Source organism: Choloepus didactylus, chromosome 7, assembly GCF_015220235.1.
Source record: "Choloepus didactylus isolate mChoDid1 chromosome 7, mChoDid1.pri, whole genome shotgun sequence".
Classification (NCBI taxonomy): Eukaryota; Metazoa; Chordata; class Mammalia; order Pilosa; family Megalonychidae; genus Choloepus; species Choloepus didactylus.
The window spans coordinates 88954705-88974206 of NC_051313.1; the positions used below are offsets into that span (position 1 = coordinate 88954705).

General features: G+C 32.2%; 1 protein-coding gene across 1 annotated transcript in view; it reads left to right on the top strand.

Annotated features, from left to right (window-relative positions):
* The window catches only part of EYS (eyes shut homolog), a 1792869-nt gene that overhangs the window by 197676 nt on the left and 1575691 nt on the right, over positions 1-19502 (top strand). Inside the window, 2 exon segments of the mRNA XM_037844664.1 lie at positions 8633-8792; positions 16937-16944. Of these exon segments, the coding sequence (XP_037700592.1) occupies positions 8633-8792; positions 16937-16944 (168 nt within the window).

The window sequence follows — 19502 nt, forward strand, 5'->3', positions numbered from 1 at the left end:
CTTAATGATTAATGGAGGTGTTAGATTGATATTGCTAATCCTCATGCAAGAAAAATTTTATAATCAAAGTTCTAACTTTTATATGAATTAAAAATAAATAATAAAAATTTACCAAGTTTCTCAGCTTAAAAAATATATGTTTTGGGAAGATTGCCTCAATAGGTCTACCAATGCTTGAAATAGAATAAGCCAGCCAACTTTGTTAACCACATTTTGCTGTCAACACCTAAGAAAAATCATGTTTCTCTAATGGCAATTTATAAGAAGGAATACCCCACAGTGGCAGACATGCAATTAGAATGCATATGATGTGTACAATATTCCTTAAGCAATGGACATGTTAAGGATATTTAAGAAACATTTTTTGAATTTTATCTGGAAAAACAAATTTAAGAGGATATAATGAAAGGAAAAATACCAAAGGATGACTTGGACTACCAGGTGGTAACATGATTTACAAAGTTACATTTCTTAAAACCATGTGGCACAGGAATCAAAATAGAGATGTAGATTAATAAAACTGTGTAAAAGAGAATGAAGTATATATTCAGTCACTCTCTGGATTTACAAAATGAAATTAGGTAAAGACTGCTTATACAATAAATTATACCGAAAAAATATAAGATATTGTGGAGGGAAGGATTTAGGGTGCATACTCTTTTTACAGATGGAAAAAGATATTTAACAGAAATATTAGTTTACATATTTATTTAAATAGAGAAATGGCAGTGTTGATGGATTGAAGTAGTCTAAACAAATGCTACTAAGAAAAATTCATTTCCATTAAAACAGATGAGGGATCAAATATCAATCTAATGTCCCAACTTCTTAGAAAAATAAAGGAAATTGTGGCCACTCTTAGTTTGTTAAAATTCACTGTCCCTGGGTTGAAACCTTATAAAATATTTCCATCTATGTTATGAAAATCAGCATTTATCAGAACACTGAAAATGCTGTGGAAACAAAATGACATATTTTTAAAGGAATTGAGGTATTGTTCTTTTTCTGGAAAAGATAAAAAAATTTATACCAAAAAATGCATAGAATGAATATGATAACCTACAGCAGAAAATAAAAAAAATAAGGTGGTTCATTTAGTTGGTGAGCATTATCCAGGCCGTAAAAGAAGGATGAAGATAACCACTGCAATAAAGAGGAAATAATAAAGTTAATAATTTTCCTATTTTGGAAACTTAGATTATCAACTCCATTTCTGAAATTGAATGACATTTGGCATGCAAGACTAAATGTGTGCCAGGAAACCATCTGGATTTAGTATTGAGGCAAAGACATATTTAGCCTGTCAGCTGAAAGTTGATTCAGCAGGTAAAACAATGGCACTATTTTCATAGTTTTTTAAACACATTGCTTCATTGTTGAAAAAAAAGACTGACTTTATTTTCTGAATATCTGCCATATATTTTCTAATTTTCTTCTTTTAATTTAAAGCAAGATGGGAGTTAAACAGCATCCACTATATTGGGAGGGTTACAAATAAAATTCCTTGAGAAAAAATAAATATATAAATACATTAGAGATAGGATAACCCTTGGGAATATTACACTTTATACATAATTATCTAGAATATTTCAACAACATTTTATATATTTGAGAACAGGAAGGAAATGTCTATTAATAAGTAAATACTTTAAACATTTGTAGATTATATATAAATAAATATATATTTATATAAATTTAATTAACTATATGTAATATATCTATCTCTATATATACATAGATATAGATATTCAAAATGACTTTACTCCCAAATGGCAAATTAAGCAAAATATGTCTAGGTATTGTCCACTTCTGCGATATTTTGGACTAATGATATCCTAAAATTCATTACATTTAGGGCTTGTGATTTCAGTTTTTTGTTTGTACTTTTAAAGTCAAAGTTATGCCTAAAAGAACCAAGGCTGTTTTTTTTTTTTTTTCACCTAGTGCCATAGCCTTTACCAAAGATTCTGCCCAGAATTGAGTCCCAACAAATGCATATGGAACAAAAAGAAATGGTCCTCCATAATAATGGTAATCATGCTTTGAAATGGGAAAATAAAACATTTGATTGTGAGTTAGCAACATGTTTTGTTCTTTTTGTAATATTATGGAAAAACATAGAAAAAATGTAAAAGGAAATAAAGGAAGGTATATAATGGCAAACCAATCTTTCTGTCTATTCATATCTGTGTACTTCTACAAGATCCCACATAGTTTAGGTTATTCAAGTAATTTATTTGATTGCTCTACATTGCTCCAGAGTGAAGAAAAATTCTAAAATTTGTTCAATTCCCTGACTCATCATCACAAAATTTTTTGAGGGGAATTGCTTGTCTTGCTTTTTGTTATCTGCTTTATTTTTTGGAGAGAAAAAATCAACTAATATATCACCACAGAATAAAAAAAGCCTTATCAACTTAAAAATTATTAAAGTAAATTTATCTTATACACATGACTTTTTATATCATGTCAAATTTTGCTTTGAAGAAATTTAGAAACCAGGTAAATATCAGGGCATTTGACTAAAAGATCAGACATTAAGTAATTAATAAACAACTTTCACTCCTTGTGTTGCAGGCATCCCTCTACATGTAGAAACATTAGGCCATACATTCTTTTTCTATTAAATAGTTATTTTTAAATTATTCATGTTTAAAGTAAATAGAAATTTGGGTCTGTATATGTACACACACACACACACACATACACATGTATATCTCTCAATCTATTTTATTTTTACATTATTATTGTTTTTAAAGAAAGGCATTGCATATATATTGCACACATATATTTTAATCCCTCACCTCTGTCTTAACATCTTTCCCCATTAGCTAACATAAATGTAAATCATGATATTTGGGTTATAAAATATTCCATAGACTGCACTATTATTTAATCAGTCCCCTATTTTTTGTCAGTTTTCAAAATTTTATTTTATGAAGAAATTAGTGATTACAGCATTCAATGTACGTCTGTGATCTTTTCCAATTTTTCTTTCTTTTTTTTTTTCACTTTTTGGAATCTAATTTATTCCTGATTAGAATTTGTACAATTCAGAATTATAAAAAATGAATGGAAATATGCATTGTTCTTATCTAGCCACAACCATCCTTTAAAAGTCCTAGTTATCACACGATAGAGATTGTTTTAAGTTAAAATTCCAGCATTTCTGCAGCTCAGAGGAAAGCTTGCTTTCTTTTTTCTTTTTCTTTTTTCTTGATTATCATATGTCTCTTCTTTACTCTCCTTCTTGGGATCTTAGTATTGGCTGTTAATTTTTTGATTAATTTTCCAAAATTATCTTTTTTTCTCTTATAGTTTCCATTCTGTTGTTGTTGTTGTTTTTCTACAGAGTTTGGGCAAAGCCTTTCAGGTACTCTGTTAACCCAGGACTTCTGCTTCTGTAAATCCATTCTACTATTTCCTGTGTATACTAAATTCTTTGATCTAACAACCTGTACTTCGTATTGAATAACTCCTCAGATGTCTATTTTTTAATGAAATCCAGCTAACAAATATATGAATAAGTGAATGTTTCCATTGCCCATAATTTCTTTACTGAAATAATTTTGGGAACTATGTTTCCTGAGTGCTTACTATGACTTCTCCATGAAATTCCAAAATCTTTCCTTTTATTCATAGATAAAGGTCTCCTGTATCTAATGTTGATTATTGATACAGACTCCTTCCAGATACATGAATAAATGTATTTAGATTTATTATATATTTTTTGCATATCAGAAATTCATGAATTCACTAATACAACTGGTAACTCAACCCTCCTAGCAGCTACCTTATAACTAGTTCCTGACCTGTGCACCCTCTCTGATCTACCTCTGCAATTAATAAAGGAAGGTTTACTGTAAGTAGCACCACTGGATCTCTGATCCCTAGAATATGTGATCCTTCTGCCACAAACATGTAGGACAGTTCCATTATTTAAAACCTCTCAATGCTTCCCGTCACCTCTAGGATTAATCCCAAATGTGGCAGCTTGTCTCTGTAATTCTATCTTCTCTCATTCCTCCCCTCACCTAGATCTTTATTATTATTTATGCAAATGAAAGTGTATAGCATGATCAAGGGACTATGTTTCAGCTGCACCAGATCACTGATTGTTACTTGACCATACCATTCTCTTTCACGTTTCTGCATTTTATCTCCTTTCTGTCTAGAATACCTTTCCTATTTCATCCAGTTTACAAATACATGCATTCAACCAGAGTGAAATCTCCTCCTAACTTTTGTGGTTATGTGGACTTCTCCTTCCTTTCTGATTCCACAGGATGTTGTATTATCTTTCTATAATAGCATGAATCACACTGAATGAGATTGCTTGGAAAAAATGTACACACCAATTTGACTGTAAGCTCTGTGAAGGCAAGAATATTATCATTAAACTGTATCCTTTCTTAACATAATATCTGGGGCATATTATATTTTAATAAACATTTGTCTAATACTCTCATTAGAATTTTTAAATCTTGTATAGTCTTGGTCACTGAGCTGTCAAAAAAATTGAGATTTCTGGTAAAATTTTAGGAATAAGGGATACCACAATTAATGGCTTTATATAATTTTCCAAGATGCTTGAAAATCTTTTTCTTAAAACTGCTTTCCATTGGTCTTCAGAGAACCAATAAAATGGCCAACTTTTGTGTTTCATTCTGTACTATTTTTGGGGGGGACATATATGATCTTTAGTTTCTACCCCACAGAGATCATTACGTTAAGGTTATTAATTTAAATAATATATTATTATATAAATAATATATTATTAATTTGAATAACATATTTACTACTAATTTTTCAAGATTTATTTTTTTTCCACAAGAGGCTGTGATAATATTAGTGGAAACTGGGCATTAACAAGTGTGGATTCATTGCAGCTTTCTTCAAAGATCATTAAAAATATTTCATACTGGTAGAATAAGATATTTAACAAATAAATTACATGTAATTGATGTACTGATATTAACTATAAAAGGATGAAATGTAACAGTAAATGACAATGCAATTCAATAAAACAAATATGAGAACTATAAGATCAAAGAGTTCAAATTTTTAGTGATAATATTTCACAGTGGCTGTCAAAATTTGCACTGATAAAACCTCTGCTGTACAACAAAGACAAAATAAATCAATGAAAAGATGATGCATTTTGGAAAACAACACCTGGGTTGAATTCCTAGCTCTTTGAGAATTGAGGTGTGTAAACTTAGAAACAAAGCAAGCAAACAAACAACAAATCTCATCTTTTTTTATCTCCTTCTCTGAAAGAGTATAATAAGACCTACTTTATACAGCCTACAATGCTGCTGAAAAATTTGATGGAATTAATTAAATGAAATAATACTTTTGAACCCATTTGAGAAATGGTAAATTGATGTGTATGGTAAAATGGCAATTCACAGAGATACAGGGAGAGAGAAAGAAGAAGCAGAAAGAGATTTTCTAACTTTCATTACCTTCATTATACAAAAAAAAAAGCAAAAAGAAAACACAAAAACTAGTTCTCTATTTTTCAATACAGTTTCTAAAATTTGGTAAATGCTTAAAATAAATATGTAAATAGAATATACACTTAATCAAAATTGGTTTCCCTTTATAAAAAAAGAAAAGCCTTAAGGAAAACAACATTGAATATATTTGGCACATGATATGATAAATCAGTTTGTTAGGGTTATAAAATATTTTGAGTATGTATTTTTTGTCAATCAAATAAAAAACTTTGCTATGGAAAGAATTGCTCCTTTCTGATGTAACAAATCCTGACATGATAAATTTCTTGATTCTCTTGATTCTTTTTGCTCTTATTGTTTTGTCAATGATGTCAATGATGAAGTAACCACTTTATCACTGTCTTAATTTCATTGTTTGTTAACTAAGTTATGCTTCTCTCAAGTTTATCAAGGTTCAAAGTCAGTTCAAGTTTGGTTTTCCAATATGTGCCAGTTAATGAGTTTACTGTCAATGATAAGATAGATGTTCACTTCCAAATGAATGCCTGCATATATCTGCCCCCTGGCATCCCACTCAATACAGAATGAAAATTCAAGAAATTTGTTGGAAGGATTTTCATATAGTCAATTACCACTAACCTTGTTCCCTTAAAATGTGGAATTTTCTCCTACAAATAATTTTTATTGTTTGAAATGCACAGAATAAAATCATTCTCATAATGTTCACATAACTCTTTCCATGCAAATCTTAACATAAATATAATATAATATTCATATAACTCTTTCCATGTAAATCTTAACATGAATATTATATTACAAACAATATTTCTAATGTCTCAAATCACAAAGGGTTTAATGATCCTTTACATGAATATGTTCCTCCCTAAATTCATTTATCACCACAATGTTTCAGTGGGTTTTGTTAGGTTTTATACTGTCTTATAACTTTTCAGTGATTTTTAAAAATTTTTAAATTTAAACTTGATAGTTCTCTTCAAAATATGAAAATGCCCATGATACTCTCTGTCCTACCTTTTCTTACCCTCTCATTTGCATTACATTATTATACAATCTTCATGTTGTATGCCAAAAAATGCAAATACCAAATTCATTCCTGTTTTCAAGTTTTTTAAAATAAACCAGGCAATCAACTACAAAGTAGATTAACACATTGATATTTTCCAAGTATTTTCTTTGTAATTTATAAACACTTGTTGTTTTCTAAAATGAATGTGACTGTTTTCTTTCAGAATGCAAACTAATATTTTGTAGAATAAGACTTATTATATGAGGACCAATTTAATAAATTTGATACATATTTCAAACTGGGAACAATCCTCAACAAATAATGCTTTTAGTCTCACCTCTATATGGAGGAAACTTCTGACAGGTATGTTACATTGTGCTGTGCTCTAGTAAAAAACTGCACCCACCTCTCAATCCCACACCATCCTACCCTTTTGCCTACAAACATTTCAGAGGTCTAGAGCAACAGATCATTTCTCCCTTACATCATATGTCCCTGCTGCAGACTCTCTCCTGGGTATCTGTTACCTAATCCATGTATTAAATTGTAAATATCATTTGATATCAGGGCTATTTTGCAGTATTAATTTCAATTAATAAACTGGGAGATTAAAATTTCTAATTGTTAAGCAAACATTTCCCTGTAAACCTTTTTTTCCACAACTTTATTGAGATACAGTCACATACAATACAATTAAAGTGTACAATCTATTGTTCGCTGTTTTGTCAAATGGTTGTATAGTCATCACCCCAATCAAGGTTTGAACATTTTCATTACTCCAAAAAAGTAATACAAATAAAAAGAGGACTAACAATAAAAATACAAGTAAAAACGTAAAAAAGAACACCCAAAACATCCCATATTCCCATTCCCACCCCCCTCTTATTCATTTGCTTTTTGTTCCTATTTTTCTACTCATCTGTCCATACACTGGATAAGGAGGGTGTGAGCCACAAGGTTTTCACAATCACATGGTCATGCCGTATAAGCTACATAGTTATACACTTGTCTTCAAGAATCAAGGTTACTGGATTGTTGCAGTTCAACATTTTCAGATATTTCCTTCTAATACACTAAAAACTAAAAAGGAATATCTATATAATGCATAAGAATAACTTCCAGAATGACCTCTTGACTCCATAAGTCCAAATAAAATTGATGGGGAAAGGTTACTATTACCGTTCCTCTTGTGTTCTCTGTGGAAATTTCAGAAAACTTAATGACATTCTATTGGAAATTGGCTTCAATGTAAAAGAGAGGCTCCTTTGGAATAAATTAATTTCACCAAGAAACAGAACTGGTGATACAAACAGCAGGGGCCCTTATATTCTTAACTTGCTTTCTATATTAATTAATATGGAGACCTATACTCTAAGATCTGTGCTTTATTGTGTCATTAGGAAATTTGGGTGAGAACCCAGGTAGAAATCCATCAGGAATGAAATAATCAAAACAAAGTTTACATAATGTAGCACTTACCGCCAAAGAAACATCAAATGTTATGATTCCTTGTGCACCTTGACTCAGTTTCACTTCCTGCCCCCCCCCAACTGCCAAATCTAGGGGGGAATTTGTTCACAGGAAATTCAGGGTAGCAGATATGATTTTAGATTATCTTCTGAAGAGAATATATTGCCTTAGTCTGTCTCCAGGATATGATTCCTATATTTGAAGTTGCTTGATACTACCATAGATAAGTTACATTATTAAATTTTTCCCTGGTCATCTTAAAATATTGACAAATAATATAAATAAAAAACAGAAATACTACGATAAACATTATCCTGATATTTCACTGTGTTAATCTTATTGGGCCACATTGATTTTAAATGGTGTGTTTCTTAATGTACTCCATAGTTATTTTTAATTTATGAAAAAACATAGTATAGTCCACCTAATAAAAGGTAAGGGACTCTGTAGATCAATGAGTAATAAAATGCCAAAATAATATCACATAGGAATTTTGAACATGCCACAGAAAAAGAGAAGATAAAAGAATAGAAGGAATGAACTGAGATTTTTAAAAAAGTATAATCTTTCTTTAACTGGTAAATTTAGAAATTAACTATGGATTTTATGAGCAAAATAATGAAATATATTTCATCAAGATATATTTTATTTTTTCATTATTTCCTTCTTCCAGTGTGTATGCATACCAGCATACACCAGAAATTCAGGTTTGTTCTTGGAGAATGTTTGCCTAATTCACTAGAACCCCTGCTACAGTGGATCTGCCTACCATGATAATTACCAAACTAAAGGTCCTCCTCATTTTGAATATGTGTGGCAATTGAGATTTATAGGTAATAATTATTGTCCTAAATTATTTTATTCTGTCTATATCATTTCAAAATTTCCTATTTCAATGCTTACTTTCTAACCTCACAAAATTTACTTTATATTTCATGACATAAAATCAAAATGATATTAATTCTCAGTCCCTGATTTTTTCCTTTTAACAGATATATGTTTAACACCTGATTCATGACAGGAATTCTGCTTGGTGCAAAAGCTATCCCATATTCTCATAGATCTTACTGTTTATTGGGAAGAGAAGGGATAATTGAACAATTATTCATAATAAATATATAATTGTGAATTGAAATAAAATACTATTAAGGAGGGCATATCTTTTCATGAAAGCTTGTAACAAAATAGTCTGTTTAAGGGTGGGGCCAAAAGAAGGATGGACAATTGAGAGAGCCAATAGGGAGTTCAGAAAAAATTTCCATATGAAAGTGACCATTGAACAGAGATGTGGAGACTGAGGCATGCAGAGAAGTTGGAGAACAGAATTTTCTGGATAGAGGGAATAGTATTTATGAAGATGCTCCATTGAAGGGATAAATCCTTTGAAGGCCTAGTAGGAGCCCAGAGAGCAAGCATGAAAGTAAGACTTAGAGGAGAGACGCAATGCCAGAACCTATATGCCAAGTTAAATATTTTGGCTTTTATTCCAAAAACAAGGGGAAATTACTGCAGGGATTGATGCATTAAAAAAAGAAAGAGAGAGAGAGAGAGAGAGAGAGAGAGAGAAAGAGAGGAAGGAAGGAAGGAAGGAAGGAGGGAGGGAGGGAGGGAAGGAAGGAAGGAAGGAAGAAAGAATCAAGTGGAAAAATAGGAAAGGAGAAAAATGGATGCCATGATAAGGAGTCTGTTGTAGTCATATTGTGAGGAGATGAAATTTGAAATAGGGTGTAGCATTGAGGATTGTTAAAAGTGAACAGGTTCAAAATTTATGTCCTTGAAATTCTTGGTAATGGATTGCAAATGTGGAACTGGTGATGGAGTTGTCCTCGAGGGCCCTTGGTTTTCTGATCTAAGCAACTAAAAGGATATATTTCTAATTTTTATATTCTATTATGTGTATTTTAATCATTTGAATAGAATGACTGTTCCTATTGAATAATCTATTTTGATGAACATAATTTTCCATTATGTGATTACACTTTTGAATACTATTTGGCTTAGCTCATGCAAATTGATTCACATTCTTAAAACTGTATGGTACTTCAATTAGTTCTTTAAAGAATATTTCCTCTGAAACAATATTTTTAGCATCAACATTTATCAACAATCAACAAATTAGTACATCAGATGTGTCTGTTTTCTTAACTAATGGCTTATTTTACTTAACTGACAGCAGCTGCACTTATAAAACTACTATCACATTAAAACAGTGTTGAAATAAACTAACAATTAGTCTTTTAAACAGAAAACATGATAATTTATTACATGATGCTCATAAAATATTATTATGGAGAGCTAACAACCACTGATGACAGAAATAGTTATTGGTTCATTAAGCAAATCACGCTCAGGATCAAAAATGTAGAAGAGAGCAATAACTTGTTGATTACACCATGTCAGTGCTAAAAGGAATTTTAGACATTGTGTTATGAATGCTTACTATTCTACACATGCCACAACCAAATAAAACAAACAAACAACAGCAACAACTGAGGTTAGAAAAAATAAATGAATTAAATGAATTTGGGACTATTTAGTGATTGAGTAGCTCAGTGGTTTGTAACTCTGGCAACATATTAAAATCACCTGAGGAACTTTTATAACATTCTAATTAATGTTGGAACTACATCACAGAAGAATTGAATCAGAGTTGCACTAGAGTGGACACAAAAGATTGTGGAAGGCTTCTCAAATGTTTCCAATGTGCAGATTGAGAAATACAATCTCCTGTTACAAGCCCAATACATTCATGGACTTCAGTGGTAGCATCATTTTTATATTTGATTTGTTTGTGTCTCTTAGAAGGAATAATTCATGTATATATTAGCTTATTTTTATTTTTTTAATTTTTACTGTACTAGCATATATACAACTCAAAATTTCCCATTTTAATAACTTTCAAGTGTACAATTCAGCAGGATTAATATTATCTACATTCACAATATTGTGCTGCCATCACCGGTATTCATTACCCCAAATTTTTCATCACTTGAAACAGAAACTCTGCACCCTTTAAACTTTTTTGGAACTGAAAATGGCTGATGGAAGCAGAAGTACAATAATAAAATAGCAAAAATTTTGTGGGATTTTGTATGTTTTCCTTTCCTTTCCAGCTCTTTAAAAATTTTTATTGTGGATATATATATATAAAACATATAACATATAACATAAAATTTCCCATTTTAACCACTTTCAAGGATACAATTCAGTGCAATTAATTATATTCGCAATGTTGTCCTACCACACGTTATCAAAACTTTTTCAACACATAAACAGAAACTCTGTATGCATTAACCAATACCTCCCCATTCCTCTGTCCCTGAAAACCTACAATCTATATCCTGTCTCTATAATTTGAATCTTCTAGATATTTCTTATAAATAGCATGTCATATTTCATACAATATTTGTCTTTTTGTGTATCTTATTCAATACGATGTTTTCCAGATTCATCATGTTGTACCACGTACCAGAACTTCATTCCTTTTTACAGCTGAAGAATATCCCATTGTATGCATATAACACATTTTGTTTATACATTGATGTCTTATGGACACTGTTGTTTTCACTTTTGGGATATTGTGAACAATGACTGCTGTGAACATTGGTGTACAAATATCTGTCTGAGTCACTGCTTTCAGTTCTTTTGGGTGGATACCTGGAAGTGTGATTGTAGGGTTATAAGGTGAATTCTACATTTAACTTTCTAAGGCACCATCAAACTGTTTTGTACAGTAGTGGAATCATTTTGTATTCCCACCAACAATGTTCTTTAGTTCCCATTTCTCCATATCCTTACCTATACTTGTTATTTTCCTTTTTTTTTTTTTTTTAAATAATAGACATATTAGAAGAAGGTGTGAGGTGGTATTTCATTGTGGTTTTGGCTGGCATTTCCCTAACAGGTAATAATGTTGAGCTTCTTTTCATGTGTCTATTGGCCATTTCTGTATCTTCTTTGGAAAAATGTCATTCTACTCCTTTGCTCATTTTTAAAAATTAAGTTGTTTGTCTTTTTGTTGAAGAGTTGTCAGTTGTTCATAAATCAGGATATTACACACTCATCAGATATATGGCATCCAAATATTTTCTCCCATTCTATAAATTGTCTTTTCACTTTCTTGAAAATGTTCTTTGATGCACTAAAGTTTTTAATTTTGATGAATATCAATCATCTATACTTTTATTCAGAGGCCATGATTTTGGCATAAAATCATTGCCTAATACAAGGTCTTGAAAATGTTTAGTTTTTTTTTTTTTTGGTAAGAATTTTATAGTTTTAGCTCATTATTTTGTTGATCCATTTTGGGTTACTTTTTGTATATGATATGAGGTTGGTGTCCACTTTCATATTTTTCATTATTTTGCTGTTTTCCCAGCACCATTGTTTGAAAAGACTATTTTCCCCCATTGAGTGGACTTGGCACTCTTGTCAAAAATCTGTTTGCCATAGATATGTGGGTTTATATCTATGCTCTCAATTATATTCTACTTGCCTATGTGTCTGTCTTTATGTCAGTACCACAGTTTGGATTACTGTACCTTTGTAATGAGCTTTGAAATCAGTAAGTATGAGTCCTCCAAATTTGTTTTTCTTTTTCAAGATGATTTTATCTATTTGGTATCCTTGTCCGTCCTATGAATATGATGATTGACTTTTCCATTTCTGCAAAGAAGGCTGCTGGAATTTTGATTGGGATTGTGTTGAATCTGTAAGTCACTTTGGGTGGTCTTGATATCTTAACAATTAATTTTCCAGTCCGTGGGGACAGGATGATTTTCCATTTCCTTACATTTTTAATTTCTTTCTGCAATTTTTTTTTAACATACACAAGTCTCTTCCATCCTTGGTTTAATAAATTCCTTGATATTTTATTCTTTTAACCGCTTTTGAGAATATTATTTTCTTAATTTATTTTTCCGATTGCTCATCACTGGTGTATAGAAATACTACTGATTTTGCATGTTGATTGTGTACTCCATCACTTTCCTGAATTCATTTATCAACTCTAGTAGATTTCTTGTAGATTCTTTATTTTCTGTGTGTGTGTGTGTGTATATATATATTCAAATATATACATATTAAAATATATATATGTATATCACAGAGAGAGATTGTTTTAATTCTTCCTTTCCAATTTGAAAACATTTAATTTCTATTTTTATATATTTTTTTTTTATTTTGCTTAATTGCTCTGGTTAGAATGTTCAATGCAATATTGAATAGCAGTGGTGAAAGCAGGATTCCTTATCTTATACCTGACCTTAGAAGGAAAGATTTCAGTCATTCAGTCATTCACATTGATTATGATGTTAAGTCTGGATTTTTCATATAAGTCCTTTATTGTGCTGAGGAACATCTCTTCTGTTCTACCTGTCTGAGTGTTTTAATCAAGAATGGGTGCTGTATTTTCCACACATGTATAATTTTACTTAAGTGGGAGAAATAATAGGAAGTCAGATTCCTCATGGGTAAAAGACTCTGAGCAAATACAGTCAATTTTATGAAAAGCAGTAAAATTAAAAACATCTATTTTGGGAAATTTAAGGGGGTAATATTATATCAGAATTGCTAACAGATATATCAGTTCTGAGCAAATATCATCAAAGTACAATAAGCATATTAATCATTATTCTATCATGAATTCTTTGTCAGAGCTTAGGGAACATGGCTAATCACAATATGGTGAAAATAAAAAAAAATTCTTACTCCCAAATCTGAGATTTTAAATGAATTATCCTTCCCAAGGGATAGAAGCCAGTGTAATAATGTTCAATAGCCAATAAATATTTAAGGGAAAGAACCCAAACTCCTCTTAGATGTTAGGATAAAAAAAAAATGCAATTTCTATCAGTAAAGTTCTCAAACCAAAATACAATTTAGAATAAATGAAAAAATATGTAAATAGAATTGTAAATTTTATGTATTATAAGATTTCTTATTTCTTCTAGTTGTGCCATTAAGATCTTATTTCCTTTTTTTCCTCATAAAATATAATTGAAGAGCAGCTTTAAAATCAAGCTGGTGAATTTGCATGGGCTACATTAATTTTACCAGCAGTAAAATTATTTTAATTAAGGGATATTTCTACCTACAAAATGAAGTGTCTTATACGCCCAATCAATCCTTGCCAATATGATTGCTCTACAAAAGAAGGGATGATAATTAATTAGGAGCAGCCCCTTCAAGGACAATTGCTCTACAGTGCACAACTTGAGAAAGAGCTGACATGCACTGTTTCTTTTCAATATCATCATCTATGTTCATTATATGTATTATTAGCTTTGAGAAAAGGAACTATTGACAGAGTGCATAATAAGTTCTAAAGTGAAATAAGACAATATGAATCATGGTTATAGATCCTAGCAAAAAAGAGACAGAAGTTTTTTTTTTTTTTTGTATACCTCTCTCTTTTTCAAGGAAATGATTATTACACTTTAGTTACTAAAATTAGTATATTCTTTTAATGTGTACTGGTATTATTTCTAATGAATAGTGATTGCTACCTTGGTGAATTGATATTGCAAAACAATACTTACTTTTTTTCTCTATTTTTCTTTAATAAGGTAGTGGATCTTACTTGTAAAGAGCTTATAAGTTGTAAATTATAATGTATTCACTATTAATCTTCTCAATAAATTAACAAAAGAGACTTTTAAAATGAAATTGACATCTTATTTCCTAAAGTTCACATGTAAAAGTAAAGAACAATGTGTGGGTATGTGGGGGAGAGAACTTGCTCTGCATGACATTAAACAGGTTATATATTTCAATAATGAAAAGCATGGTACTTTCTCATTGATAGTCAATGTACACAGCAGATTAAAAAGTCCAAAAATAGATCCAAGTCATGCAGAAATATAGCATGTAATAATATTACCAGGTCAAATCATTAGGGTAAAGAGAGAACATTTTATCTTTAAGGTTAAACAATTGAATAGCCATCTGTTAAAATAAATTAAAAAGATGATATATGTATCTTAAAATATGCCATGGGTAAAATTAAATAGAATAAATTATTTCATATTTTTAAATCTAAATGATAAAAATATTATAAAAATGTTGGAAAATATCTTTATAAATTTGGATGGGGAAACCTGTTATAGCTAGCATTCAAAATTTAAATATCATAAAGAAGGACTGGTGATATTGACTATATGAAAATCAAAAACATCTACTTGTGAAAAAGTCACAGAGACTGTCAAAAGGCAAAATGCAAAAACATTAGTTGCCAAAACTAATCAATAAATGTAAACTCTGAATAATCATAAAACTTTTAAGTAACTGAACAAAACAATTTATAGCTAAGAGGGAATCATTATAGATAGGGAAGAAGATGGCAGCACAGAGAGGAGTGGAAGCTAGTTAGTCTCCATGGAACAACTAATAAACAACCAGCAACAACAAGTAAATGATCTGGAATAACTGTGGGAGACAAACATGGACTGTCCACTCATCATACACCAACCTGAATTGGGAGGATTGCCCGAGATTGCAGCATAAAATCTGTAAGTAAAAATTGTGAATCTGCACTGAGAGCCCTTCCCCCATGGCAGCCCAAACTGCAAAGCTTCCCTGTGCTAAAGAGCAGCACTCTGTAAGCAAGCAAATATAGCTCAGCCCAGCTCCAACTGGGGTTTTAATTAACAAATGTGGACTGCTCAATACAAGCTATGAATCCCCAATAAGCAGACAGAGGCTACTGGTGATGACTAACCAGAGAGGACCTCTCTGGGGGGGAGGGGGAACCCAGCAGACCAAGTGTCACCCCTGGCCAATGGGTGAAACTGAGGGTGCCCACAGACTGGCCCTGAAGGGGGACTATCTGCCCCTTTTTTGGCTCAGTGGAGAAAGCCTCAGCCGTTTTCAGTTTGCAGCACTCTAACCCAGACAAGGGTAGAGATAGCAGAGTCAGAGAGACTATTGAAATGCAAATGATATCTCCCCATGGGGGGGCATCTTCCCTAAGAGGAAACAGGCGAGGCTCGGCTCTACTACCCACCTTCCATTCAGAACCAGACCCCAGAGTCTGGGGGAAAACAGCCACAGGCCACACCTCTTTATTACCAGTCTGGAGCTACAGGCTGACAGGTGCCACCTGATGGGCAAAAAAGCACAGTGACTTCACGCCTAACAGGGTGTATCAGTCTTCAAAGAAATCCTCAGGAAAAACCAGATACTATTACCTACTTCCCAACCTGAGCCCGTTCTGGTTTGGGAAAACCTGCTTGGAGTATCCAAGGAAATCAAATGCCTAGACAACAGAAAATTACAACCTACACTAAAAAATGAAGTTATGGCCCAGTTAAAGGAACAAACTTACACTTCAATTGAGATACAGGAATTTAAACAACTAATGCTAAATCAATTCAAAAAGTTTAGGGAAGATATGGCAAAAGAAGTAAAGCATATAATGAAAACACTGAGTGTACAAAAGGTAGACATCTAAAGTTTGAAAAATAACTGGCAGAATCTATGGAAATGAAAGGCACAACAAGAGATGAAAGGCACAATGGAGACGTAAAAGAGCAGATATCAGAGGCAGAAGAAAACACTCAGGAACTGGAGAACAAGGCACCTGAAAGCCTACACATAAAAGAACAGATAGAGAAAAGAATGGAAAAATGCAAGCAACATTTCTGGGAATTGAATGACAAAATGAAATGCAGGAATATATGTGTTATGGGTGTCCCAGAAGGAGAAGAGAAGGGAAAGGGGGCAGAAGCAATAATAGAGTAAATAATCAATGAAAATTTACCATCTCTTATGAAAGACATAAAATTATGGATCCAAGAAGCACAGCATACCCCAAACAGAATAGCTCTGAATAGGCCTATGCCAAGATACTTAATCAGATTATCAAACATCACAGATAAAGAGAGAATCCTGAAAGCAGCAAGAGAAAAGCAATCCATCACATACAAAGGAAGCTTGATAAGACTGTGGATTTCCCAGTAGAAACCATGGAGGCAAGAAGGAAGTGGGGTGATATATTTCAGATACTGAAAGAGAAAAACCACCAACCAAGAATCCTATATCTGGCAAAACTGTCCATCAAATATATGAGGGAGAGCTTAAAATATACTCTGACAAACAGACAATGACAGAGTTTGTGAACAAGATATCTGCTCTACAGGAAATACTAAAGGGAGCACTGCAGACAGAAAGGAAAAGACAGGAGTGAGAGGTTTGGAAAACTATTTTGGGAGATAGTAACACAGCAATGTAAGTACACTGAACAAAGATGATATTGAGCATGGTTGAAAGATGAAGGTTAGGACCATGTGGGACACCAGAACAAAAGACAGAAGGTAAAGACTGGGACTGTATAACTCAGTGAAACCTAGGGTGCTCAATGATTATGATAAAAGGTACAAATATGTTTTTACATGAGGGAGAACAAATGAATGTCATCATTGCAAGGTGCTAAAAGTAGGGTGGGATTGGGGGGAGAATACAATCAATGCAAAGTAGAAACTATAATTAACAGAAACAATGTATTGTGCCTCCTTTAATATAGCAAAGGCAATATACTAAAGCTAAATGCGTATGGGGGAGCATAGGGGAAGGGTATGGGACTCCTGGCATGGGTGATGTTGTCTGACTTTATTCTGCTTTAGTTTAATGCTACCTTTCCTTTTGTTGCTTCCTAGCTGTCATGTTTTGTTTTGTTTTCTCTTTTGCTTTTTCCATTTTCTTTTGAATCTCTACGTTCTTTGACTCTTCCTCCTTCTTTGTGGAAGAAATGGAGATGTCCTTATATAGATGGGGCAATGGTGGTGATTACATATATACGTGACGCTACAGGGAACCATTGATTGTTTACTTAGGATGGAATGTATGGTGGTTTAAAAAAAATCTTTAAAAAAATGGGTTGAAGAAGAAAACTTGAGGGCACTATATTGAGTGAAATAAGACAGACACATGACAAATATTGCAGGGTCTCACTCACTGATAGGAACTAATTATAATATGTAAACTCATAGACATGAAATACAAGTTACCAGGATATAGAATGAGGCTAAAGAATGGGGAGTGGTTGCTTATTGTGAGCAGAATGTTCAACTAGGTGAACTTAAATGTTTGGAAATGGACAGAGATGACAGGAGTATGTTGCGAGAATAACCAACAGTGTTGAATGGTTTGTGAATGTGGTGGAAAGGGGAAGCTCAGAGTCACCAGCAGAGTTGGAGGTTAAAAAATGGGAATGTGTAAAACAGTGAATCTTGTGACGGAAAATATCCATGGTTAACTGTACAAGTATTAGAAATCTCTCTCATGAACTAGAACAAACGTATGACACTATAACTAGAAGTTAATAATAGAGAGGCATATAGGGAAAAATATATACCTATTGCAAACCGTATACTACAGTTAGTAGTATTTTAACATTCTTTCATCAACAGTAACAAATCGAAGGGGAGTGGATAGGGGTATGGGATGATTTGAGTTTCCTTTTTCTGTCTCGATTTCTTTTCTGGAGTAGTGAAAGTGTTCTAAAAATCGAAAAAAATTAATTGTGTTGATGGATGCATAGCTGTCTGATGGTACCGTGGGTAACTGATTGTACACTTTGGTTCTTTGGATAATTGTATGGTATGTGAACAATCTCAATAAAAAAAAAGAAAGAAATCATTCTAGAAAAAAAATGTGGGGAATATATGGCCTGCTGTCCAAATCCCCCAAAATATTAAAAAAGAAATCATTCTAATTCTGCACAAACTGCTTTAGAGTAGAGGCATAGATTATAAGAGACTGGCATAAACATGTTTAAGTTATTTTGTCTCTACATATTGAAGATATGATTTTTATTTAATTAACTGATCTTTTCTTCTGTTTTTTTCTGATCTACTGAAAATCCCAAACAGTGATTATTTTATTACTGATATAGTAATAATTTTATAATAACTTTAAGAATATAAGCAATCTAGTTAGCTGTTGACATTCCGCATGGCTTCCTAGTTCATTCCTTTTTTCCAGGTAATATGTGAAGTTTCTAAGTGGGGATGCACACTGCAGAGAGATTTTAGTTCATGAATCACCTCCATTTTATAATTCAGAAAGTTTCATAATTTACATGATAGTTTCCAGTAAGCCATGCCTCACAAACCCATAGCTTTTTAGCTTTGTTAATCATAAGCAATCCCAAACCAGGGATACCCCATCATAGGATTCCATAGCTAAAGAATTTCCCTCTAAAATATAAGATTAATCTATTCACAAGGAATTTTAGTTTAAATCTTTACAAGGAGATTGGATCAGATCTATTATGTTATTTCATTACCTGGGGACATGACCTCCATTAATGGTAGATTAAAAATTACTTAGCCCAACTTAACTCCTTTCTCCCAACAATTCTGGGATTTCCATTTGGTTATTTTTGTACTTTTTGCCTAATACCCTATCTGTTTACCTCTTGCATTTATCTTTTCCTATCAATGCTTCAACAAATTTATCATAGTTATTTTAAAGTCCTTGACTGATAATTCTAAGTCTGGGCCATCTGTATATTTTTATTAACTGCCTGAATTTTCTCTTGAATA